Raw genomic sequence first — 25,732 nt, forward strand, 5'->3', positions numbered from 1 at the left:
AGATTTTGTATTTTTAGAAGACGCCGAAGTGCGCTAGCACAGGCGTCGGAAATCGCGGTCTTCCGAAATCAAGCGGCGCTATGTTGAGAGCAGAGCGTTTTCCAAAGTGCCTTAACATTCAGAAGGAACTAAGGGATGGCATGTCATCTATTATTGATACGGTCTTTCGGTTCAAAGAGTTGTATCGCAGCAACGCGTGAATGACCGCATGCTCATTTCCATGCTAATGCTAATATGCATTAGGCTGGAAATTGCCATCGTCATCTCTGGCATGTTGTTTGTAAATCGGGCGGCGGTAGAAACAACAGCGTGCGTCAGGCTGACTCTCTTGTCGGAGCTTTTAGACATGACCAGAGCTGCAATCATAGCGCATCAAGCCATGGGCTTGATTTGATCCAGGGCAAGGAAGGGTAGGGGGTGGGGGGGGGTCTGTTGGGGAAACATGTCATGTCAGCTCCAGCAGCCAGTTAGCAAGCTAGCCGCTACCAGAGAACGGAACTAACCTCCGGAGGGAGGAGGACTAGAAAAGGATGGTGTGGCGGTGAATGTGTAATGCAAAGAGAGCACTGTCTGTCTTTTTTTTTTTAAACCTCCCCCTCACGTTCTACTTTACATTCACGTGTAAACTGTTGGCCGCGGGCTGCGGTCTTGTCGAAAGAGTCGCAAGGGGGCAGGCAGATGGGTACCACAGCCCCGAGGTGGACCCCCATCTCCTTTTGGAGCGTGACATAAATCACATGGCGCCTTGTTTTTTTTTCATCACCCAGCCGTCCCTTGTAAGCCTCCTCAATATCTTGTCTACTTCGTGGAAATCTCCCGTTTCGAATTCCAGGTTCCCATTATATCCAACCTCGAGGAATGAGATAATCTTTCATTTGCAGTGTGATTGCATTTCCCTCTTTTGAAATGCACGCTCGATTGCTTTCTGGTGTTAGCGTGCATGATTTGCTTTAATCCGCGTCTGCTTTTCTTTCCATCCTTATAATTAATCATCAAGCAAAAACAGCTCTTACCCCCCTCCAATTTGCCACCAATATGTTATAAAATGAAGCAATCTCCGTCTTATTATACCAGCATGAGGCCGCTCGCGCGTCTGTGATTGCGGTCTGCCATCGAGAGTCGAGATGAAGGAGCTATTTGGCGTAGAAGTCGATCATAAAACAAGCATAAAGCGGGGAGGTGACATGATGACATTCGGAAGAACGCAACTCCGTTTTAGGCTGCAGATCAATGGCTTTGGAACGCGGAGAGGCAAAACATCACTTGCGCTAATGGGGCATTTTCTGGTTCGCTCTGACGAAAATCACGCCGTTCGTCGACGCCTAGCCGGCGAAATGAGTTGCAAAAGAAGCAACAAAGTTGTTTCGAAAAAAACCGCAGTGGACTTTGGACTTTAATGTGAATGGCCGTGATGGGCAACCGCCGCCCTCCCTAGCAGAGACCTCAATGAATTTTGGAAAATAACAAGCGTTATTGTAGCGGGGCTGGTTTAAGTTGTAATGACAGACTTCACCGCTAGGAGGCAAACATCACGAAAGAACATCTCCGACACGATACTCGACTTTGACCGCAGACTGTGCTTTATAATATGATTGAATAATTAACTGGCTCAGGTGGAATCATTTCATCTAAACAAGTAAATATTGTGCTTTTTTTTTTGCGATACATATTCATGGGATAAATCTTGTTTTGAACGTTCATTTGACAGTTGCTTCTTTTATGTGTTAAAAACAAATCGGAGACATCGGGAATGTTAAAAGGAGTCTGGGAGAGGAAAAAACAAAAAAAAACTTTTTTCTACGCCTTGTTTGTCGGAAATAATTTATTACTGAGCGAGCTTGTACGGGAGTTTCGAAGTGGCTTTGACAGAGAATAAGAGAGCGACGCACACACTCCCAAATGAGCATATCTCCATTCCCCTTTTTGTATTTGCTTGCATTGTGCTAATAGGAACGCAGATCTCGCTCGCTCTCTCTTTGTCCCCGTAGAGTGGCTGCTATGAAAATAGTTTCTTTGTGGGTTTACACAGACGCAAAGAGAAACACGCAGCCGGTTTGTGTTTCGGATTCTGGCGAGCATGAAAATATAACAAAAGGGATGCTTGTGTGACCCCCACACCCGCCAATGGCTGAAAAGGCGCACATTAGCATAGGAATAACATCGTTTATTGTAACTTTCCGATCCGCAAACCGCCTTTGTCGATTCCTCCCCGCTGAGTTCCACAATACGCAAGGTCACATTTGTTGACGCCCGTTCGCTCTTTACCGGCGCTCCAATTGACGACGTGCACTCCGCACTCCGGCTTTGTTTACACGGAACGTTACGTCACGGAGGACACTTCTTGAACACTGCTCACAGCGCATCGAAATAATTCCGCATCCCCTTTCCGTATGTTCCGTAAGCCTGAAAACCGTTGGCAGCTCGTTACAATGCAACGCAATTTGATAGATGGATTAATCCAGTCAATGACGAATATGCACTTTGTCATTCCGTGCGCATTCTGACGGTAAATATTTGACGAACACGCGCGCTACGGCTGACGTCGTGCATCGGTCTTTCGATCAATTTGCATTCATGCTCACATTGTGGCTTTCTCTTCGTTTGTCTCCGCCTCCGTAAATCTGCCCAAGTGATGAAGTGGACGCAGGTGCCCGCTGACGTCACCTGGTTATTGATGCCCCGCGGTGGAGTACGTTGCTGCCCGCGTGCCTTTTATTTGCATTCATCCATCTTGAATGAGAACAAAGCCCCCTGAATATTCCGGCGGACACTTTGCGGCTCTTTTTTTTGGCTCGACGGTCTCGTCGTTACCTAAGCCGCCGGTTGGAGGGGGGGGTCATTTATGCATAAAAAGAAGCCGCGCTGACCGAATGCAAAGTTTGTGAGTTTTCCTCCCACATTCTAAAAACAGTCAGTTTCACTGAAGCAAATTTGAGTTTGGCAATGGCTCGCAAAAACGAAAAAAAAAAAATGCGTTCAAATTCTTGTTTATTTACATGTCTCGTGCAATTGGTTGCAATTGCATCGCCAATGACACTCCCCCCCCCCCCCCGAAGGAAATGCAATCTTTTGTTCTAAACTAAGCCTGTCAGGCAAGGTGATGAGGCCAAAGCGCTACCTGCTTCCCAGAAGTCCGCTCGCTAGCACTTCAGTGTTTGATGGGCCGTGCTCTCCACCTGGCTGGTCTAATTGGAAGCCAACAGTTCCCCTGCTGTGAGCACACATCCGAGGGGGCCGTGTCTGTCCGCTCGCCCGGCCACAGGCTATAAACAATTAATTAATAATTACCGCTCGCGCAGGCGCCGCGGGGCCGAGGCCGCAATTTAAAGGGGAGAGGGCCTGGAAAGTGTCAAGATTGCCAAGTGGATTACGTTTTTTTTTGGGGGGGGCTTTCATTTTAGTCCTTCGGCACGGCCAAATTGGCTGTGATGCTTCGTTAAATGTGAGTTCGCCGTGCCTGCTACTTTCTTTTCAATCAAGAGTGCCTCTTTTTTTTCCCCTTTTGTCAAGCGACAAAAGATTGCAGGCATCACAGCCACGCGTAGTAGCAACACCAAAGGCGTGCGTTGTACTGAATGCGGGGTTGCCATGATAATGACGGACAGTACTCTCCTTATTACAGGGTCAGCGTACGGCGCGGTTTCTTTGGAATAATTTTCGCGTTAATATTAGTTTGTCGTCCGATAAGGACTCGATTTCCAGCAACATGCACGGACATAAACGTTTCCCCTTCTGGCAACCGCGGAGCCGCAATATGCGAAGAGACAGCTGGTTCTCCAGTAATTCCATATTTAATGTCTTCGCGTTGGCCCGTGGCGCACCGGGAGCGACGCCCCGGGGGACCGCAAATGGACTTTCATTGCCACTTGTTGACGGAAGCCGAGATGAGGCGAGCCAATCATCTGTTGAGTGTCTCCCTGCAATCGGATTCCAAGACTTCACTCGCTCGCTCGCTCCAACTCGTCACTCAGTCACAAACGCACTTCCAGTCCATCTGCTGTCTAGCGAGTTGGGTTCCCTTTTTAAACCGCCGTTAGTCACGAGGCGATCATCTCTTCCTGTTTCCTGGCTCGGTTGTCACCTCGTATCTGAAACTCAATCGCCACCCCCCCACCCCCACCTCCAAATTCATGTGCACATTCCTACTCTTGTCCACTTCAAATCGGGAAAAGGTGATTGGCGCCGATATTTTGGATTTGAATTACATTAAGCGTGAGCCACAATGAGGGGGGGGGGGGGGGGGGGGATTATTAGCACCCTGGACAAAATCAAAAATATTAGTACAGGTTGAAGTGGACAAGAGTAGGAATGATCACCGATTTGAAACATTTGACGACGCTAAAGTTTAGTAGGACTCCATCGGCGGACTCCTCCTGATGTAAATAAACACATACACGAACGGACGTGCAAGTGAAAATTTGACCATACTGGGAAAAAAAAAAAACTGGAGAATATTTTAAGCATTTGGACTGTTTAATTTTAATTTAAACAACGGAAAAAAGTTATTCGCAATCAACTCGTTCATCGTTTTAAATAGGTGTTGATTAATCGATGATTCGTCGCAGTCAGGTGACTTATGCCGTTTGCCATTTTAATGTACTGCTTGAATACACGAACAAAATATTCATTACAAACGAATGATAACGTTCGGACCAATGAAACGAAACGGGATCATTTACCCCTCAGCGCACCCAGCGATGTCCCACGTCAGACGAATGCGCGGGAATCACCGTTTTACTAACAAACAAGGCGTTTGTCGCGTTGGGCGACAAACGCTGTCGCCCAACGCCTCGTAACGTACCATTAGGCTCACGTCGGCTAATTTTCACGGCGCCGTGGTTGTTGCGCGCGCGCTCCACAGACAGGAAGTAATGCGGTTTAATCAAAATAAAGCTCGCTTGTGATTTTTCTTTATCTATGTCATTAAAGAAGCGCAGCAACGGCCGCGCTGCTACGACCGGCAAAAAACAAACAAACAAAAAAAATAAAAACGGAGGCACTCTATCGTGACTGAAATGATAAAACGCATAATTAGCCAGTCAATCTTGTGTTCCATCTCTTCCCTCCTTGCTTTCTTTCACACACTCGCTCCGTCTTGCGTTGATAGACGCAACCTTGCGCTTCCCCTCCATTTTCAGAAATGATGTTGTTCATTAATGCGATGCCATTTTGTCTTTCGGGCTCGCCGCCGCCTCGCCGGGCTTTTGTCTTGGGTAATTTGCCTTTATTGGTTGGCTTAGCAATTCCGTCTCGACGCGGCTTCATTCAATAATGCATGCGTCTGGTTATTGTGCACGCCTGCGCACCCACCTGTAATTGTTGCGCAGCTGGGTGCACTCGGGCGGACGGATGGCGGGCACAACCGGAGGAGAGAGCGAGCGCGAGAGGTTACCGGTGCGGGGTTCATTAAAAAAACACGCTCGGTTCCTGTTAGTGTGATCATCTGAACACGTTTAAAAAGACTCATTTGTCATCGAGGGAAATATGTGCCTTTGCTCTCTTAGTGGAGATTAATAGCACTCTCGTTTTTGAGGGTATGGAGCAAGTCGGTAGCTTTTAGCCTAGCTTAGCATGAATAGCGCCGCACAAATGAATCTCTCACAAGCTGCATACGCATGAGCACACACACACACACACACACACACAAAATACTGGGTTGTTTTTGTTTGCAGATTTTGTTACAATGTGTGCTTTAAGTCCATCGAAATTAGCTATAAAATTCTCAATATAATCAATAAGTGAGGGATTTATTTATTTATTTATTTATTGGGGGGGAAAGGAATTTAATTTCATAATACTAACATCAATATCTGGACAAATTGTTTTAAAGAATCATTTTCAAAGAGTGGGATGTGGGCTCCACCTAGTGGTCAACAAACGAATCCCTACTTCAGCACAGTTCAGTTGTACTTCACTTTTTATCAGCATAGATTTGCATTTTTTTTAGAACGTTTGTACGAACGAATGTAAGGATTTTTTTTTTCTATTTGCCAACATTCACGTGCACCCCCTCAGGCCCAACCCCCAGCTCATTTCGGCGCGTGCGCTTATATAACACAACTGCAGTCACCCTCCACTCCCATCTAATTGTTCTGCAAAAGGAGCTCGCTGGTCACTGTTGTCTTTGCCCTTGGCTTGGAGCACCACTGGCTCACCTTGCCAGCCTTAAAAGAAGAAAAACACACGCGTATACACACACACACACACACTAGCCAGGCCGCAGCAGGCTTGTAAAAATGTTAGTGTACACGTTTGTGTTTGCGTGCTCCCCCATAGGAAGACAGACATCATTATCCCCACCTTTCTCACCATCCTGTCCCTGGGAGACTTTTAACCGGCCCATAAAAAAAAGACACCACCACCACCAACAACAACAACACAACAAAATAAACACAATCGAATCAGATGAATGATATCAAATACAGCCGCAACCCCCTTCCTTCATCTGCGCGCATCATCTTGCAGCCGCAGTGGGGTCATTTTTATAAGAGCGCGTTACGGAGCCGCACGTGGCCAAAATAATATTAGCACGGCGGCGACAGGCGCGTGAAGGCCAGATGAATCTGGGATAAAAATAAAGGCAAATGAATACAAATGGGGTCTCCTTCACCTAGAGGGGCGAATAAATCACACGTGCTCTAATGCAGTATGCTCGCTCACTCTCCCTCTCTTGCCCACCCTCCATCAGATTAACTTTGTGTCCTTCTCTATTAATAATACACTCGTAGAGGGGAGCCGGGCTATTTACTCGGATACGCGGGTGTCGACGTGTCATGACGGCACGGCCGTTTGCCGCCACGAGGGTGCATGTTTGCATGCAATTTGGGGTATGGCAGAAATCTATTCAACAGGCAGACAGTCGAGGGCGACGGTCGAGTGCGTCAAACTCGCCGACACAGAGAGGGCACAAACGTCACGGCACGACTGATAGATGGAAGACGTGAAGGGGAAGCCTCGCGTCAGGTGATTGCGCGCTTTGCGCAAATCTGCGCCGGGCTAAAGTGAGGCCGGGGGGGGTGTTGTCAGGAGAGGAACAACACGAACGCGTGGGCACTTTCGAAAAGGGCAAAGGTTGTACAAATGTGTTTTGGGGAGCAAAAGGTGGCGTTTCCTGTTTTCTCAATTTTCTCCTTGGGAATGTCCGCCGTACAGATTGCGGCGCTCCCCAAGGACTTGACAGGTGTTTAGAAATGAAATGGAAATAATTCATGCAGAAGAGGTGAAGTGAAAGTGACTGTTCTCGGGAGAATTGTGGCAAATAAACACGACAACACGCGCGGCAGCCGCTATCAGCTTGAATGTCAAACCTGTGGAGGATGGAGCTGATGCGTGAGCTCATGCCCCGCCTATTTTCAATTACTGCCTGCAACTGTGCTCCTTCATGTCAAGTACGCATTGGGAGCAAGATCAGGAAATGGAACGCTAGCACGTGGCTGCATGTATTTTCCTTTGAAACGAGGCACAAACAAAGATTTTCACAGAGACTCTTTACGCTGCAGTAATAGCTGTCATTTTTCCACAGAGGATAAAGAATACATGCCTGCGAGTTTTGTTATGTTATCGGTCTAAAGTTCATGTACAGTTTGTGTTCAGGTATCTGTTTGCTTAAAGAGTCAAGCGCCGCGACTACTGTCTCTGATGTCATTTTTTAAAATCACAACCTACTTTTTAAGCCTTGTGTTTATTAAAGGCAAAAGAACTAAATTAAGTCAAAGTCAACTGTGTTTTCAATGTTGCAAAAAAAGCAACCGGTCGCCATTTTGGACACGCACACCTTAGCCCACGAAGTAACTACATTTTATTTATACAGCACTGAAATTAGGAATGGACAAGTATCGAAATAAAGTATTGGGATCGGGCCGATACGACCTTATTTTTAAGGTATGGGGTACTCGTGGGGGCTTTCGATAGCAGCCACAGAAACTTATGGCAAAAATATATCGAACATTGAGTTAAGGCCTCCTCGGCAGTAGTTGGCACAAAAACCGCGACAGTTTGACATCTTGATATCCGTACTGGTATCGGTCTGAAAAAAAAAAAAAAGCGGTACAGCACATCCCCCGAGTGTATATCAAATTGAGAATCCCAACATTTTACAAGTGAAGCGGCGAGCGCGGCTGTGCAATGTCTACATGACATTGACTCCAGCTGGATTCCCGTCACACACACACGCACACGCACACATACATACATACAAGTGTCCCGAGAGCGTCTGTGAGAGAGCGGCCGTTTTTGCGAGATGTGCATCGGCGCTCGTCCCGCGGGAGACGCCGTCATCTCCCGAGACGGGACAAAGTCAATACGGGCAGTTACAGCGAGCCCGCGGGGGTGGGGCGGTGGGGGAGGAGGAGCAGGCCACCAGAGGCCTGACTTCTAGTCATGGAGAAAAAGGCGAGTCGATTCCGTGTGTGGAGGAGAGCAAGAGAAGGTGTCAACCCCCAGGGAAAAGTACGAGTCGTCGTTTTCTTCGCGGAACGAAATAAGATGGGATCGTCGAGCGTGCGCACCAACTGTCGTAGCGATTTCAATTTGCGCGCTGTGCCCGTTATGTTTGGAGGCCACGGACTGCTATTTTCATGGCACGCATGTTTTTGAAATACGGATGTTTATCACTGTTAGTCTCCTCCTCGAACTAATGGCCGTCGGTCCCGCACGGCTGCGCTTTGTCTCCCCTAAAATAGCACTTGGCCACTCGAAAACCCACTTACTTGGCTGACTCACTCTGAGTGGCCGCTTATCTTGCACTCCCTGCCATTCATCTACGCCGCCAAAGCATCAACTCTACTTGTCCCCGTGTTTACCTTTTCAATTGCAATGGTGCACATGACACAGACATTTATTTTTTTTTTAATTTATTATTAGTTTTTATTTTTTTTTGCTGGATGGATTTTTGTTTGCAAATTTTCAGCCATCACATCAATAATAATAATACGTATTAGAATCAATCCGTTTTACAATAAAAATCAGTTTTATGACACAAATCTAGTTTCGGGTTAGGGATTCGCACGAGAGCGGGACGACTCTTTTACATTGCCGAACGCAATCATCATTTTGTACAAATCGTTTCTTGTCGTACCGTCGCATTTATGCCCCGTCCCCGAGGGGGACCGCCTCTGTCAGTTAATTAGTTGTCAGAGGATGATCACAACAGGAAGGGAATGGCTCTGACCAGCGGTTCTATGGGATTTGTGTGCAATACAAGTTCAGGAGAGCGGAAAAGAAAGATGGAACACACGCGCGCGCGCGCGCACGCTCACAAAAATGAGAAGAAGGGGCCGACCCTCCCGTGTGCCGACATTCTCCCCCGGTGCCGAGTTTCCGGGCTACCTTTAAATTTGTCCGGGGACACAGCGGCACGAGGTATAATCCACCTGCCAGCGCCGTTCAGCATCAGCGGCCATGTGGCAGAAACATTCGGGCCCTTCTCCCACTTAAACACAAAAGGCCATCAGTGCAGAACCGCAGAAGCCATTCTCCCCCTCCCACTACACACCCACTCCTATCGCTACAGACGTGTCGCCGAAAAGCTGTTTCTTTTGTCGAAAGAGAAGAAGAAGAAAGGGCGAGCGAAGAAGCACCGCAAAACCTTTGTCATGGCTTAAAAAAAAAAAAAAAGCCAAATACCCAACTATATCTGCGTACAATGGTCCCCCTCCGTTATATATTTTTCATCGTACCGGTTTATTGCCACTCGTAGTTGGTTTAGTGTCAAAGTAAACATCAAACAAAGAGACGGTCACATTTCAAATACAGCTCACTTACCGTTAACACACACACAGACACCGCTAAATGCCATCGCGAAAAAGTGCGATTGTTATGGGATGTAAGGGCTTGACAGGTGTTTAGAAATTCAGTGACAAGGGGCGCTCAAATATGTTTAAGAGAATATGGAAGCGGTAAAATTATGCAAAATGTTTTTGGGAACAGTGCATATCAATGAATGGGGCTTGGCTGTAATTCCGCTAGACGTCATCAGGAAATCAAAACAGAACCACTCACCTCTGTTTTCCCAACGTAGGTGAGGTTGACTGGAAGTGCTTGAAAGGAATGAGTGAGAACGGAGGAGACTTGTACGAGGAGACCTTTCCGACCAATGGGGAAGGCCCTGGGGGGGGGGGGGGGGGGGGGAGAAGAATGATTGGTTCATTCGGATTGGGAAAAGTGCATTGAAAAAAAAATGGCTTCCAACGTTAATGACAAATGAGCTATCGATTTTCTTCTTTACAATCCAGAGTTCAGATTGCTCCCCCCCCCCCCCCCCAGTGCACATGATTGACCTCAGAATGGCTGCCTGGCCAACTGACAGCGGCGCCGACCGACACGGTGCACCTCAACCCTCCCCTCCCCGCCCCCACCCACGAAAACTTTCAGACCGCTTCATACCGGTTTAAAAACAAGCCGCTTAGGACGACCGCCGGCGAACATCCTGTGCCGTGCGTCGCAACAAGCCCGGAGTTCTTGTTTTCCTGACCTTTGCTATTGATCTTCGTTGATCCTTTGAAATGTCAGCCTCCGCAACCCTCAGCCACACTTTCTTACACACTTACCGAGTGCGGTCGACACACCGAGCCACACGCGTGTTTGCGGAGAAGCCTTTTTTTTTTTGTCAGCGAATGTATACTTTATTTTTTTAGTCTGGGATGGCAGTGCCACGGAGAGTTATATGGCAACCACCTCACAGTAGAAGGTGGATGAGACAAAGTTTGGATGGCAACAAATCAAGGGAATGTTCATTACATCGACTTTTGGGATGGACGACCGTGCAAAGTTGAGACAATTTTTTTTCCCCCCCCCTCTCTTTCTCGCCCGCACCAAAACAAGCACTGTGCAATTTCAGTCCTGCCCAATGCATCAAAAGCATAAGTGGAAAAGTTTTTGGCATCCAGTTTGTTGTAGGATTACTATTATTTTTTCCCCCCCTCCTCCTCCCAAAAGACCATAAAAATCAATCACGGAGGCAGATTTTGATCGGTTACGCCGCACTTTTCTGGCGAAGAGGAGTTGTGGAGGAGTGTAAAATAGATCGCTTCCTGGTGCGACAGCTCTACCAGGTGGGGTGGGGGAGGGGGGTGTTGGAGGCAAAGGACAGAGAGGAGGTAAAGGTTCAGACAAGGAAAGGGAAGGATGGATACGGTGCTGAGCCGGGAATTGCTCTAAATACATAACTCGCCCTCCGGCGGAGGCGCGCCTCATTTATTGTCTCACTCACGCTTGTCTGAGGGACTCTGCATCGGTTATCAGTCACAGAGGTTCCGGGACCGCCGCGTCTGGGTCCGGACCGGGGCGACTGGGTCCTGCTATCAGTCATCGCTGGTACGAGAAGCCGAAAGCGCAGTTCCCCCTTCGTTTTGTCACGTGACCTGAAAAGTCAAATAAAGAAAGCGTTGGCAATGATACTTGCGAAATAACGAAGTGGCGGAGCAGGTTAGCTGTTGGCTAGGCGAACATTCGCCTTTGCATAAACCGCAGCCGCTGACCTGATAAAAACAAGCGGTGAGCATATTTTAGCAAAAGCTGCCATAAGCCGCCTTCGACATTAATGCCAATGATTGCGGTCTTATCCTCTTTGGGGGATGTTCAGAGGGAAATTACTATTCACGCCGTATTGCCGCTTCACTTAATTGGAATTTGTTTAGTACAATTTATAAGGAGGAGGGGAAAAAGGGAATAAACTGATTTATTGGTGGACGGGCCTCCGCCAAGTAAAGGTTATGCATAATTTAAGGCGGATTAGTGTGGACGCGGAGGTGAAGAAGGCTAAACGGACAACATTGCGGCAGGCAAACTCGTCGGCTTGAAACGCAAAGACCAACGTCGCCCCGCTCGCGTCCGCGATTCGCCGCCGACGCGACATGACTTTTGGTTTCTCGGCCTGGAGGGGGGCGGGTGGGGGGGGGGGGGGGGTGATGTAGGGGAGGAGCGCAAGCTAAGTATGTGGATGTGCACCCCCCCTGCACACACCAAGACCACACTGTGTGCAACGTTAGCACCTCTCTGACACACTCTTATTTCAATTTGAAATTTCAATGGTGGAACACGTACGAAGAGACGTTTGTGCTATGAAGTTGCCCGTCGATGTGTGCGCTACATGCCAAGAGTGCAACACTTGGCGCCAATGTGGTGGCACGCTGGTGTAAAATGATCACATTTCCCACGTGTGCTTGTTCACGGCTGACATTTTCCTCCTCTGGGCTCTCCTTCTCGCGTGTGTGTGTGTGCGCGCGTCAACAAATCAGGGGGTTAGTGTTGTCGCTCAGCTGCGTGGAAATGTCAGCGCACATCTGCGACGGAACGATATCAGCGATACCGGATGGTCACCACACACACACACACACACACACACACACGCACGCACACGCACGCACACACACGCACATACGCACACACATACGCCCGTGCAGAAAACGAACGCAGGCCCGAGGCAATGTCACGGCGCGCAAACTTGCCAGTGACACACCACGACGGGGCCCGGCACAAAAATAGGACGCAGGTGCATGTTGATGGGACCGAGAATATGGCGGCCGCGCTTAAACGTGCATCATAACGAGGCGAGGCCGTTCCGGACCACATGACACACGTAAAATTGAAGCGTGCGTACCATGCGTACGGGGACTCCTCGTTCTCGGGGGCTCTTTATTGGTCGAGTTGTGTTTCTGGGGCTTTTGTCATTGGCGTGAAATGAAGTCGGCGAGTGTGAAGAAGGAAGCGTGAGGAACAACTTGTGGAGTGTCGCTGACGACTTTGCGCTGTCCTTGCCAGGCAAAAACTTGGGATGTGATGATAAATCGTCGCTAAAGAAATTTTTTTTTAAAAATTACTTAACCGGTCCCAAAATGATCACTTTGCCACAAACTACTTTCTATTTCTTCATCCATCGATGCTCGTAAGGTATCGTGACAGGCTGAACTATTAAATGCATCCATCAGTAAGCATCAGTGCTTCCCAGCCAGTCGGAAGCTAAGATAAAAAAAACAAGTCCATGCACAAAATATTGGAGATTCTCCATATGGTTTGTTGATGTTTATCACTTGCTCGAGCAGAGCCGAGCGGGGATAAATTGCCAATTTTCCAACAATAAAAGGAGAATGATAGGAGGGAGCGGGCGCCTCTTTTGTGTGCTTATGCCTTGTGCTAGGACGTGCTTACTTGCATGTGCCACTGGGACATTTTACTCTTACAGTAGGATGAAGAGCCCGGGGAGGGCGGGGGGGGGAGCTGCTAGATTTATCGCACTTCAGGTGAAATGAAGACGCAGTGGATTGGCTTAAAAGGTTATTTGACTCGTCGGAGCTTGAGCAACATGGCGGCGCATTAGTGGAGAGGAGGAGGAGGAGGAGGAGGGGGGGGGGTGTGCAAGACCGAATTGATGAAGAGCGAGGAGAAGGAAACACACACACACGCGCGCGCGGATACTTATTTGTATGCGCCAGCTCCAATTTACAAGCAGCTCATCGCAGGAGGGGAATGATGAATAATGTTGATTTGATGCTGCTGCTGCTGCTCGGCACTAACCAATATGAGTGGCAGAAAATGCAACCTTGAAGCGGCCTGATGCATGGCTTCAATAAACATACACCTGCAAGTATAGCCCGGCAGTCATTTCGACGCTCTAACTCTGTTTTCATGCATATAAAAGGTGTTGTGGAAATGCGGCATTATTTAAATGAATTTGGAGGGTAGGGGTGTGGGGGGTGAAATTCCTACAGGAATGTCGTGCGAATGCATCATAGCACATAAACTGTCCTGTTCACGCTCTAGTCTTTAATTAGCATCACAAATTTGTCATCAGAAAGGCTGACAAGTAGTCACTGTGGTGTGTACCACACTTAACATGGACCAGGAGAAGTCAATGAGAAAGTTGTCTCAGGAGATGAGGAAGAAAATGCATTGATTTTGGTTTTTTGTTGGAGGGAGGGTGGGGGGGGGGGGGGGGGGCAAAAAAGTACAACAATTTGCACATTACAAAATTCAGATCACCCGCAACCCAAATACAGCCAAGCCCTTAAGATACGAGTGAAATCCATTTTCTGACCAAGGTCATGACCCTAAGCAGAAGAAACCAAGGCGGCACTTTAGGCCGCGTGCGATTTAAAACAAAGAGTCGGGGTTGCGCCGCGATTCTCAAACCGGGCTGCGCGGGCCAAATTGCCAAGCGCAGAGTCCGCTTTTTTTTTTTTTTCATAAGAAAAGGCAGACAATCGGAAACTACAAAACGGTGAAATGTTTGCTGCATTTTTCTCCCCCCCCCCCCCCCCCTCGCACGTTTCTTGAGCAATCCAAATCATTCCAACCTCAAGCCCGTCATTCAACATTCAACAGCGTTTCGGTTCAAGCTTCAGCAACCGCGGGGCCATTTCCACAGAAACGACATTCTCTAATCACTTCTATGTTTTGTCATTGGACGTGTGCGTCGCCATGGCAACCCCCCCCCCCCTCTGGCTTGTGCCGGCCGCTCAGAGCGGAGGCGAAAGAAAAAAAACACACACACACACGCACGATAGTGAGTGAGAACACATAACCGCCCAGCTTGACTGTGGTGTTGGCCCACCCCGCGCGGCGCTCAATGGATCGATCGCTTTTTTTTTTTTTTTCTCAAATGATTCAAACTGCTCTTCCGTGTCAGTGTGCCAGAGTGAATCACTCATCACACTCACCCCCCACCCCCAACTCCCACTCAGCACCTTTGGAGTTCCCAACAGTGTCTATCAGCATCCACCAGGGCAAGCTACTCTGGCTTTCTTTTAGACGCGCGACGATTTTGGTCGAGAAAGGACGCCCGGGAGGCTCAGCGCTTGTTTGGAAAATGAGACGGTTTTTGCCTGGATTGAGTAACACATGAAGGCATTGACCCGCCTGATCGGAGCTGCTCTCCATCTGCCCGATCGGCGCCATCTTGGCCTCATCTCTCACTGTCAGCACCCTCATTTCGTATCTTTCAATTGTGTCTGCGCTTCATTGCTCTTCACGTCCCACAGCCCTCCCATCCACTTATTTTTTCACTCCATTGGCAGTATGTGTATTGTAAAATATCCCCCTCCCCCACAGACCCCCGCCCCACCGACTCCTTCCCATCACTTTTCCATCATGTTCAGCCCGCGCGCATCCCTCCGCTCTTCTCCCCCATGCTAATCCTTTTTACATCCCGCCATCTCGATGGTTTTTCTTCATCCGTTTACCCACCCCCCTCGTGACCTAACAGCCCCCGCCCCCCCCCCCCCCCCAGCCCGGCCCCCGCTCTAATCGTTCTCTCCCTCTTCTCAACAGCTGCCATTGTTCGGAAAAAGCAGTGGTGCGAGATGCTGCCGTGCTTGGAGGACGAGGGCTGCGACCTGTTGGTCAATAAATCCGGCTGGACTTGCACGCAGCCCGGAGGCCGAGTCAAGACAACCACGGTAAGTTCAGGCCGCCCCGTCTTCTGGGCGGCGTTATAATTGGGCTGGCCCAAAAAAAAAAAAAAGATCCTTTGTTTTGTCAATGAATGAACATTTTTTTTTTTTTTTTTTTAAAAGCTCAGCAATTTAACATCACGCCCCACCACGAGCAGCTTGACGTCAATGCGCCATTACATTTTGAAGGGACTCTCTCCCCTGCACCGTGTGAGCCACTAAAATCATTTTAAGCGCCAAGCATTGCGACCTAATGCTGATCCCTCTCTTATTGCGGCTCATTAATAAGCAGAAAAAACATTCACTTTACAGCCTCTCTTTGTTTTCGACTCATCTAAATTTACATTAAGCCCCCCCCCCTCCACCCCGCCCCTCTTCGGCATTATCTCAAAATGGAGGCGCTCTTCATGGAGGAGTGATTTCATAAAGGCAAAATTGCTCGTATTGGTTATTACCACCTTTGTCATTTCGCCCACGTCTCCATCCGCGCTTTCTCCTTTTCCAAGCGAGGTACAATCTCATCCCCAACATACGCGGCGGTCTCCGGCGCACGACCCCGCCCCGGCTTATCTGCGAAAGTCAACGGGTGAAGGCTGAGTGAGGCGCGCCGGAGCATCATTAGCGGATCCTGTCATAATTTAGTCATCGGCTGACTCAACTTGTTTATGCCTCGGTGCTGAACGACGAACGCGCACGTCGGTTAGCTGCGACCGCGGGCCACGACGCGCGGCCGGAAATACCTGCTCGCGCTCCAACGGGGGTTTGACAGCCACTCGACTACGTTTCACCGACAATGTCGTTTGTTATCCGGGCGGGCAAAGATAGCCCCGCACACGCGCTCAGAGGCAACGTTGTATCTGTGTCCATTTATTCTATTTGACAGCTATAAGAGCGGCGTTTGCGCACGTATGCAAACGCCGAGCCGTCGGACGCGCGTTCTGACGCGAGCGGCCACTTTGCCGCCGTACTTGTACCTTTCATATCTCGCTGGAGGACGTCAGTCATCGGTCGGACGTGACAGGTTCCCCCCCTAACCACCCCCGCTTGGATCACTGGCGACTTTAAGCCGGCCGACAGCTCGTCAAACGGTCCGACGGCCACGCGCGCTCATCTATCCCCTTCGGCGCGCATGTTTAAGCAGCTTTCGCTGTCAGGGATTTTGGTAGTTGGCAGCAAACAGTCATGGGGTCAGCGTTTGAAATTCCTTTCCAAGTACGAGAGAGACGCAAACGGACGAATGCGCCGTTGAGCAAAGACGAGGGGTGGTCTGATTTTTTCAAGTCCAAATAAAAGGCCATCGAGGTTGTTTAAGAAGGGGGTGGGGGGGGGACTAAAAACTATCCAGACTCTTTGAGAGAATAACATGCAAAAAGCAAAACCGTTTACTCCGTTTACTTTGAACAAACGCCTTTTCCCCCCGAGGCTTTTCCGAGTATGAAGGCCTCACTGGCCCGACACGCGGATGTTTGCCAGAGGGCGACGGCGGCTCGCGCACAGTCCACTGAGCATGTCCGACCTGTCCGTCAGGTGTTGGTGTGAAAACATCAATGCGGACAAGCAGGCTCATCCCTGCGGGGCGGATGACCGAGCCGAGTCAATCTGACTCAGCCCCACGAGCCCCGTAAAGGGGCTATTTCGGACAAATGTCAGGAAGCAGTTTGCGTGCGTAGGCAAATGTTTCGGACTTTCTTTCTCTTAACGTGGTCTCGATTGTTGCGCACGAATGACGCGGCTGAATGACGCGTATGCCCCTCAACATAAACACATCTTGTAAATGTCATCGAATTGATCCCACGAAACACCGAAACCTAAATTGCAACTTCAACTACTCTCGTGGATCTGCGCCACGACAAAAAATGTTGCGCAAAGCTGCCAGAGCTGCTCTCGTGGCCACTCGCAATTCAAAAGTACGCAAACGTAGCGTCAATCGGGTCAATGGATTCATGATTGGCAACTTGAGTTGAGTGCGCGCACTAACCCGGTGTGCCTCTAGGGGCACCGCGTCAGTTTTGGGATCATTTTTTCAAACGCGAAAAAAATGCTTGACATCAGTCATTAATGAGAAGAATGCTACACTTTGCAGGGTTTCGAGTTTGATTTATTATTTTTTTTTAACAGCTAAGGGGTTAATAACTGAGTCAAACTGTTTTTATGATGTGAATTCTGTAGTGGACACACACACACACATTTTCCATCCTTCCTGCCCACCTCTATAACGCTGTCCCCAGAGAAGAAAACACGGCATTGTACCCTCCACCATTTCAGACGGGCGGATGAAACAAAACAAAGAGAGCACCCCCCCCCCCCCAACCCCCACCCCCTTTTTTTTTCCTGTGGATGCTCAGTGAGATGGAGCCGGAGTGATTGCACCATTAGAAGAGAAAAATCAAAATCACCACAGGTGATCCGGCGGGTTTTTGTGACAGCCTAATAAGACAAACAATTGGAAACAGAAATAGGAAGTAGAGAGGAAGTGGTGGCGGGAAAAGAAAAAAAAAAGGCATTACTTAAGTTGTTTTTGTCTGGCGAGCAATAATTGTGAAGCGACATTCGGCTCAACGTGCTACGTCAATGTTTGGACTTATTTCGGTTCTGCGCAACAGACGGTCACACTTCCGGCGAGCTTTTTCCCCCCCCCAAAATGATTCATGGAGCAACAATTTTAATTCGACTAAGCGCCGTTGAACGCCGCCGATTCCGCAGAGCACAAAATCGCCGGCACGTAAGTCAAAGGCTTAATACCGCTTTCGGTGGGAATAAAAAAACTGCGCTGCGAATGTCAGGCGAGGCTCGTATTTTTCGATCCGCGTAAGACAACCCGACTGTGGCCCCTTTGCGTCGAAAAATGCGCGTTTAGATCTCAGCATCCTTCCAAAAGGTTGTTTACACAAGACAATATCCCGGTCGGCCGCCTGCTTTGAGGATATTTACGCAATCACAGTAGCCGCCGCGGCCTTGCGAGCCCTTCCCCCCCTCCCCCATCATCTGCATCTCGGCGTCTCTGTGGAACCGGTTGAAGACGATCCTGATGGGATCTCCCCGCCCCGCCCCATCAGCGTACGTTCTGGGTCGGTACCGGCGTCTGTAATTGATCCCTATGGGTACTCCGGGCGCATCCAGCGCATTGAACAGAATCCCCGCGAAGAAGACAGCTGCTTGGCCACGGCAGACATGCAGACATGGGAAGGCGAAGACCCCCTTGCTGCTCACCATTCATTTCTCTTTCAGGCTGGCTTTTTTTTTTTTTTTACAGGCAGCCAAGTCAGCACACCTCATCCACCATTTGGGGGACTTGGGGGAAGACATTAGAGTGTTAGCAAGGGGGCAAGAGGGAGATGCACCAAGAATTCAAAAAAAAAGTGCTGTCTCCTCATGTTCAGAGAGAAAGCGTTTGGATTGATGCTCTAAGTGGGGAGTATTACTTCAGCCCCTCCCCTGGCCGCTGAAACGGTGTAAAGAGCTGGCGTTTCCAACCCAAATTGCCCATCATGATGTGTTTCGGCTGTTTAGATTTGGCAAAAGCAGATAATTGATTTCATAAAGGAGCAATTGATTGATGGCTGGCGCCGATGCCGCAAGCAGCTGCCCTCGACTCAGACGAGCAGACAGCTGCAAAAGAACACAAGGCCGACCGGACCATTATGTTCATTGTTATAACTGTAGCTGCTTTTTTTTTTTTCTTCTCCGAGTGTCACAAAATGGGAGAGAAATTAGACACCGTACTTACTATGAAGAGATAAATGTGAGCTGTCGGGCATTACAATTTAAATGACATTGGCCGCTTATAATTTGGACGATTTGGCGGTTTGACAAGTCGAATGCCAAAGGGAAAAAAAAAAATTAAAAATCATGTGCGACATTCCAACATGAATGATATCAATAACATATCTGACAGGACCACAATCATGAACTCATGTTGCATAAATGACAAAATGATTCAGGACAAACCAATTGTGGCTCATCGATTGCATTAGCATTAGCATACTCGCTGAAATTACACGACGGCATCGCGTATGGACACAAACGGCATCCGGTCATCAAAACTGTCAAGTCATGCGGTTCCTGGTCTAGAAAGTTGTACCAGAGTGCTAAAATCGGTGAATCGCGCGCAACTCGACTTTCCCAAACTGGTTGACAAAAACCGAAAAAAATTGCGATTGAGTTCCCATACAGCGCACAGCGAACGTAAAAACAAATCAAAGTTTGGGTCTCTTTTGAGTTAGTTCTTTAATTCCCTCCCTCTCTCTGCCTTTTGCGAGCACAACAACTCCCTCAACCATTTTTCTCCTTCGCTTTGCCACAGTTGTGAAGGCGCTTAAATGTGACACTTTGATAAGCCAGTCTAATAATACGGCGAGAAAAACAACAACGCACTCCTGATTTCATTACAATTTTTTTTTAAAAACATTTTGCCTTCCAAGTTTGACTCCCACACGTCTATATAGTGTATTTCATTAGCAAAGCAAGAAAACACAACGTGGTGGTGCTGAGAATGTGAGCGTGTCGAAGTCTAGACAGAGCAAAACAGCACATGGTCACCCATACCTCTGCCCTTTCCCCCCCCCCCACCTCCCCCCAGGCTCTATGACGCGACGAGACTCTCCCTCCACATTCTTGCACTAAGGAGAACATTGACGACCCCCTTGACAGGCAGCCAGACACCACCCGCCACCGCCACTTTACCGCCACTATCACGAGCCCGCCCGTTCCCTGGAAGCCGTCCATCCTGCACCGTGGTCCTCATGGCGGCGGAAAGGTACCAAAATAGCCCTTTGATTGCATCCCTCCGGAATACATTTGATGGCCAAATAAAAGTAATCCATCCAAAACACCTCGGAGCAATATCATCAAATTTAATTGATCACAAATCCCTCCCCCAACTGCCAACGAGAGAAATTACGGCGACATGCCGATGCACGGGAATCCAGAAATGTAACTGAAACAACCGTCTGCTTGTTCGAGATTTTTATTTTTCTCTTTTTACATTTAGCCCCCCCCCCCCCCCCCCAGCGTGCGTTAAGCTACCGCGAATCCACGCGTGCTACAATACACGACGGCTCCATCTGCGTTGTGCAGCTCGTTTCCCGCTCTTGCCTGGCATGGCTAAAGCCTCGCGAGCCCTCGCTACGATGGCGTCTGGGAGTCGGAATTAAAAAAAAAAAAAAAAAAAAGAGGCGCCAGACGTTACTGGGACGGCGGAGTAGCCACACGGACATTTTTTAGCTTACGGCGCAGTAAAAGCGATTAGGACAAAGTCGTAAAAGTGCCCATTCGCGTTGGGCTTCAGAAAAGCAGGTTCCTCTCCCAGTCGATATTCCTGGCAGCTTTATGATTTGCTTTCAAGAGAAAATCTGATCCCGCTGTGTCTTTCCCATCTCGACAGTGAGCCCCCTTGGTAGATTGTCAGCTAAAAATAGGCATGGAAGGAATCCATGCTCACACACTTGCACAGCACGTCATAGAGAAGATTAGTTTAGCACCGGTTAAGGGAGACCAAAATGCAATTAGAACAAGGGGCCCCATAAAAAAATAAAAATAAAAAATAAAAAAGGCCAATGAGATAACCTTTGCTACAAGACAGGTTCTTTGTATCAGAGACAAATTAGTGCAGTTGCTCCCCCCAGGTCACAAATCGGCGGGATGCCATTGTGGATCTGGTGTAATGTAGCCTCTTGAGAGCGAGCTTTTCCAGTCACATTGTACTTCGCAGTTAGCAAAGACGGATGTTTGATGTTCTGTGGAAACGTACGCCCCGCTACCCCCCCCCCCCCAAAAAAAAGGCTTGATCATGACCTAACTTGGCAGATAGCTGCACGTGGGCTGGGCTTGAGCGTCTGGTTGCCCGCGCCTACCTCGTACACACGCGCGTGAACATTTTTGCCGCTTCGGGCGTTTAACGAGCCGTTTCCCACCGCTCGTTAACCTGTGGCGCATTGCTAACCTGCGGATGAATATTCATCGGGCAATGCTTTTGTGAGCGGGAGACGCAACCAGACCGCCACTGTTACAAAGACAAATGAGCAATCACTAAAAGGCAAAAAATAGATATACAGTATATATTATATATAGTACACAATTACACACACACACACAAAAATAGATTGTAAAAAAAAAAAAAAGTTCATAACCCATTGACTTATTTCAGTGTTGGCGGTAACCAAGTGGATGCGCTTTCTTTCACGCGTCCGCTAACACGTTTAGCGCGGGTCCGTGTGCGCTGACATTTTCCGAGGGAGTCGGCCAGAGTACACGCGCGGAGGAAATGTCAAGTCGCGGCCATATGTTGCCGCAACTTTGCTTGCCATCCCAGCTGGAGAGTGACTGCATATGTATTATGAATAGAGTTGTCTTTAGCGCCGACAAATGCGCCTGTGTTCACCTTCGCTCCAATGCACAAGTAAAGCGCATATAGAGGGGGCAGAACGTGTGAACAAATGTACCGTGTCCTTCGCTACGCTCTGCTGTGCCTCGAGACAGGAAGATGTAACGTACGTCGTGATGTGCGTGGAATTCGATGTTTTCCTCTTCCTTGGATGAATATCGATATGTTGAGTGGAATGCCAGAGTGCACAGATTACACATAAACACCCATGGATTATTTACGTTCTGCTGCAGCCACCGCTCTTGTCGATGGCTTCAAGTTTGTCAGTCACTCTCCAGCTGGACTTCATCTCTCTCTCTCTCTCTCTCTCTCTCTCTCTCTCTCTCTCTCTCTCTCTCTCACTCCCTCGGCTCGCCATTCCTGCATGACCGACCGAGAATGGCATCTAGTCGTTCGCATCAGATATAAAATAGCAGTTTCCTGATAAACCCGAGGTAATAATCACCTGGGAATTTTATTCATCGGGCAAATTCGTCTGATATTCACCTGACATTGGTTCCTCTTTTAATAGGAGACTTGCATTTCCCCGAGATGAGATTTGTGCGCGAGGGAGATTTATGGAAGGCGGTTTGCCAGTTGTGTGCATGTGTGTGTGAGAGAGAGCAAGTAAGAGCGAAAGAGGGGCATTGTGGGAACAGAAGAAAATGACCATGACCGTGTGATCTAACTATGTGGTGGTGGTTTACAAAAAAACAAGATCGTTTCAGCGCTAGACATTTGCATTCCGGTTCAGTGCGGCATCCTTGACTGCAATTGTAGCATTTCCCAGTGGGGCTGCCGGTACCGTCTGCAGTCATCCCCTGCTACTCTGTGCTAAAAATGTTTCGAGTTGCCGATACCTGTCTGAATAGTTTCATCTCGCAATGCTTCCCAAAAACGTTCAATATCATTTCAAAAGGGAAACTCATCTGACAACATTTACCTTAAATGCGGCCGTTCTCCTGCACTACTCCATCTAATACAGTCGCGACCGCCAATTTGCTTAGCGTACTGTCGAAGATCATTACTGAGTCGCTCTGCAACCGACACACGATTCTTGCGTGGCCCGTTCCATTCAAGTTTATTATTATTACATTCAAGCCCCAGCGGAAGTGCCAAAATCTTGGGACAGCGACGCTATCATTCTGGCTGCGTGGCAACTGCGAGCAGCCAGATGGTTTGTGGACGCATCTAGGTTTGTCTTTTTGCCCCTAGGAGTAATTGTTTCCCCGAGAGAGTCACTATGTTCATGTCTAGTTGGAGGAGAATAAATACAAGTTGGAAAGGAAACCGGAAGGGACAAATCCAGTTTGCAATTTTCAGGAGTAGTACATAGTTTTTGGTCAGCGGCACGGCAGAATTACGCAGGTCTTATTTCACGAGCCGTTACATTTAGTCACAAATCCGTTAGAGGTTTGGACATGTTCAAAATTTGTTTGCAGGAAGAGCAATATCTTTGCGACCGTGACGAAAATAAAAAGAAAACAACAACAACATTCACTCCGTCTGCAGACACATGCAAACCTTCGCCGTTCACTGAGATGTGAGCTTTACTGTACAGGGTCACAAACCGCTCCTTATCGGGCACTTACTGTAGCTTTTGCTGAGCCGCTAGCTGCTACCAGATGATCACCATGGTAGCCTCCAGTGCCAACGGTTGATCTGGACCTTTCTCTGCCTCAGTTTGAAGTTCATCACACTGCTTCTTCAGCATCAATCACACAGGGAGCTTCGCCGAGCTGCCTGCCTACTGGCATTGTGTGTAGTCATCAAACACTGCGAAAACAAAAAAAGGAAAACAATCCGTTCACCAATTCCAAGATCAAGATAAAATACTGTGAAACAAACAAACTGTATTTTTACAAGAAAATCATCTCATTCTGCTTGCCAAGGGAGCTAATCTGAGAACACGTCTGTTTTGTTTTCAGTGAAATTCATCAAGTTCAGGGCCATCAAGGCCTTGACTTCCTCCAGGCCGGACAAAAGTGGCCTTAAGGACAAAGTGTTCATTTTGCTCAGCGGTACACAGAACAGCCACATAGCAGTGAAAAGAAATGGCTAGTTTTCTGAGGAGGGCGTAGCTAAAACCATGAAAATAGCAGCGGCCCCTAAATTGAACCCTGTGGAACACCATTATACAGTGGGGCAGAGTGGGACTCAGAGCAACCGAGGCTGACACAAAACGTTGTATCTGCCAAATAGGATATAAACCACCAATGCCCACCTGGTGCGGTAAACGAACCAACAGCAGAATGCCACCGCAGTTGCGATACAGTACTAATAATACAGTACAGTCAACCCAGTTTTTGCATCAAGGTACATTTAAAGATTTTGCTTGAAAGTCAAAACACTCTACTTGACTGTGCTAACGCAAGCTCTTGTTTGCTCTGCTCTTCATCCTTTGGCGCAGGTCTCGTAACACCAAAAGAGCACGAAAAAGGGAGCGTTTGTGGGAATTCCCCCCCCCCCCCTCGCCACCACCCTTTCCCCCCTACCAGGACAGTGGGTCAACGGCTCGCAGCAAAACACTGTTCCTTGCGAGCAACCGCGCAGGCTTTCCGACTTCTCCCACCCAGTGCGTGTCCTTTGGGTCAAAATGATCGCCTGCTCTCCACTTCTGCCTGCTCTGTCCAATTAGCAGCTTTTGCCTGTCGCTGCGGCGGGTCGGACTCCTGCGAAATGTCAGGGGAGATCTGCGCCCCCATCCGAAGTCCTCGGAACTGCTTTGAAGATGAGAATTCCCCGCATTTCTAGAACATCAGCGGGGGCGCTAGGATCCTTTGGCGAAGTGAGCGCTCTCTGCTGAAAATAGGCCTTCTGCTGGAGCAGACCTCACGTATTTTTTATAGACCAAAGAGCTAAAGAACAAATGCGAGCGGAGTGGCCCAAGTGGACCCTCGCTGCTTGTGTCCCCACCAAGAGAGCCGTGGACACCTTGCGTTGACCGGCATCCGCACGGATCAGAGGAGTACTTTTGACCATTTCCTGACTTTTCTTTCCTCGGACTGAGCCCAACAACACTGTACTTCGGAACTGGAGATATAGGTACTACATACGTATAACTGTGTATCGAGAATTTAAAAAAAAAAATCAATTAAAAAAAAATTAGATGCGACGGTCGGGCCAGCTGGCATTGTGTTGGCGAAGGAAGAAAACAAGAAACACGAATGAAAAGACGGCGTAAAGAAATGTCATTAAATGTATTTTGAAAGGCCCTAAAAGTTATATATTTAACAGTTTTTATATGTTGTACCTTTGTAGAGAAGCTTATTGGACTTGTGGTCACAATGACAATTAGGATGTGAACAAACGCTGTTGTTCTCATTACCGCTGGCGCTCGTCGTCTTGGGTTTTTTCCGTTCACAAGCTCACTAGCTGCTTTCTTTTCATGCTCATTTCCAAGTCACTGTCCAGCAAAAAAAAAAAAAAAAAGGAAATCCTGAGGACTGACCCTGCCGCCGACTCAACATTGTAAGTGTCTAGTAGTCAGTGGAAGCCATTCAAGACTGCTAATTTGCTATGATATTGTATTGTACACAATGTGGAATACTGACCCTTTTCCTCTCGAAGGCTTTTGATCTCTTAATTTATTTTCCGTGCGCGCGTCGGTCGGCGCGACGTTCCGGCCTCCCTGTCGGACGTTGGCGAGCGGAACGAGGGGATTGAACAAGAGAGCAGCGGAGATACGACCGTCATTGACATACAATACTTTTTTTTTTTTAACTCATGAAATATTTTAAGAATAAATTAAATACAATGGAAAAAAAAAACGTCCCTTGAAAATGTAGGTGGTGTTTTATCCATATGCTCTTCAAATGGAGTCCCACGGGGTCACTGAACTCATCTGTTTCGAGCACAGTGGCCAAGATGTGAAGACCGATAAGAAATCAGTTGCCGTGGGAACCAAATCATACAGGCTGTGTTTGCATTCTAATTTTCAGTGTCTGCGGGTTCCATATTCGGCACAATTGTGACAAAACAAGTC

At 48.3% G+C, this 25,732-nt stretch overlaps 2 protein-coding genes across 6 annotated transcripts in view; one reads left to right on the forward strand and one right to left on the reverse strand.

The window, feature by feature from the left end:
* The window catches only part of tafa5a (TAFA chemokine like family member 5a), a 71,724-nt gene extending 46,408 nt beyond the window's left edge, over window positions 1–25,316 (forward strand). For 3 of the 4 annotated variants that reach the window (XR_015099147.1, XR_015099148.1, XR_015099149.1), the window contains 3 exons: window positions 15,265–15,392; window positions 19,966–20,142; window positions 24,158–25,316. Coding sequence is in view for 1 of the 4 variants with exons in the window: in XM_086102800.1 (XP_085958926.1) it covers window positions 15,265–15,392; window positions 24,158–24,166 (137 nt within the window). In the remaining 3 variants the exon portion in view is untranslated. The remainder of the gene's footprint in view (window positions 1–15,264; window positions 15,393–19,965; window positions 20,143–24,157) is intronic. The other variant, XM_086102800.1, reaches the window with a different exon arrangement.
* The window catches only part of brd1a (bromodomain containing 1a), a 193,298-nt gene that overhangs the window by 82,899 nt on the left and 84,667 nt on the right, over window positions 1–25,732 (reverse strand). For both annotated transcript variants that reach the window (XM_086102790.1, XM_086102789.1), the window contains exons 25-27: window positions 23,340–23,523; window positions 11,210–11,360; window positions 10,000–10,105 (exon numbers count right to left, since the gene is read on the reverse strand). The gene's annotated coding sequence lies outside the window, so the exon portion shown is untranslated. The remainder of the gene's footprint in view (window positions 1–9,999; window positions 10,106–11,209; window positions 11,361–23,339; window positions 23,524–25,732) is intronic.

Source organism: Hippocampus guttulatus, chromosome 22 (assembly GCF_054856545.1).
Source record: "Hippocampus guttulatus isolate MCC_2025c chromosome 22, RoL_Hgut_1.0, whole genome shotgun sequence".
Classification (NCBI taxonomy): Eukaryota; Metazoa; Chordata; class Actinopteri; order Syngnathiformes; family Syngnathidae; genus Hippocampus; species Hippocampus guttulatus.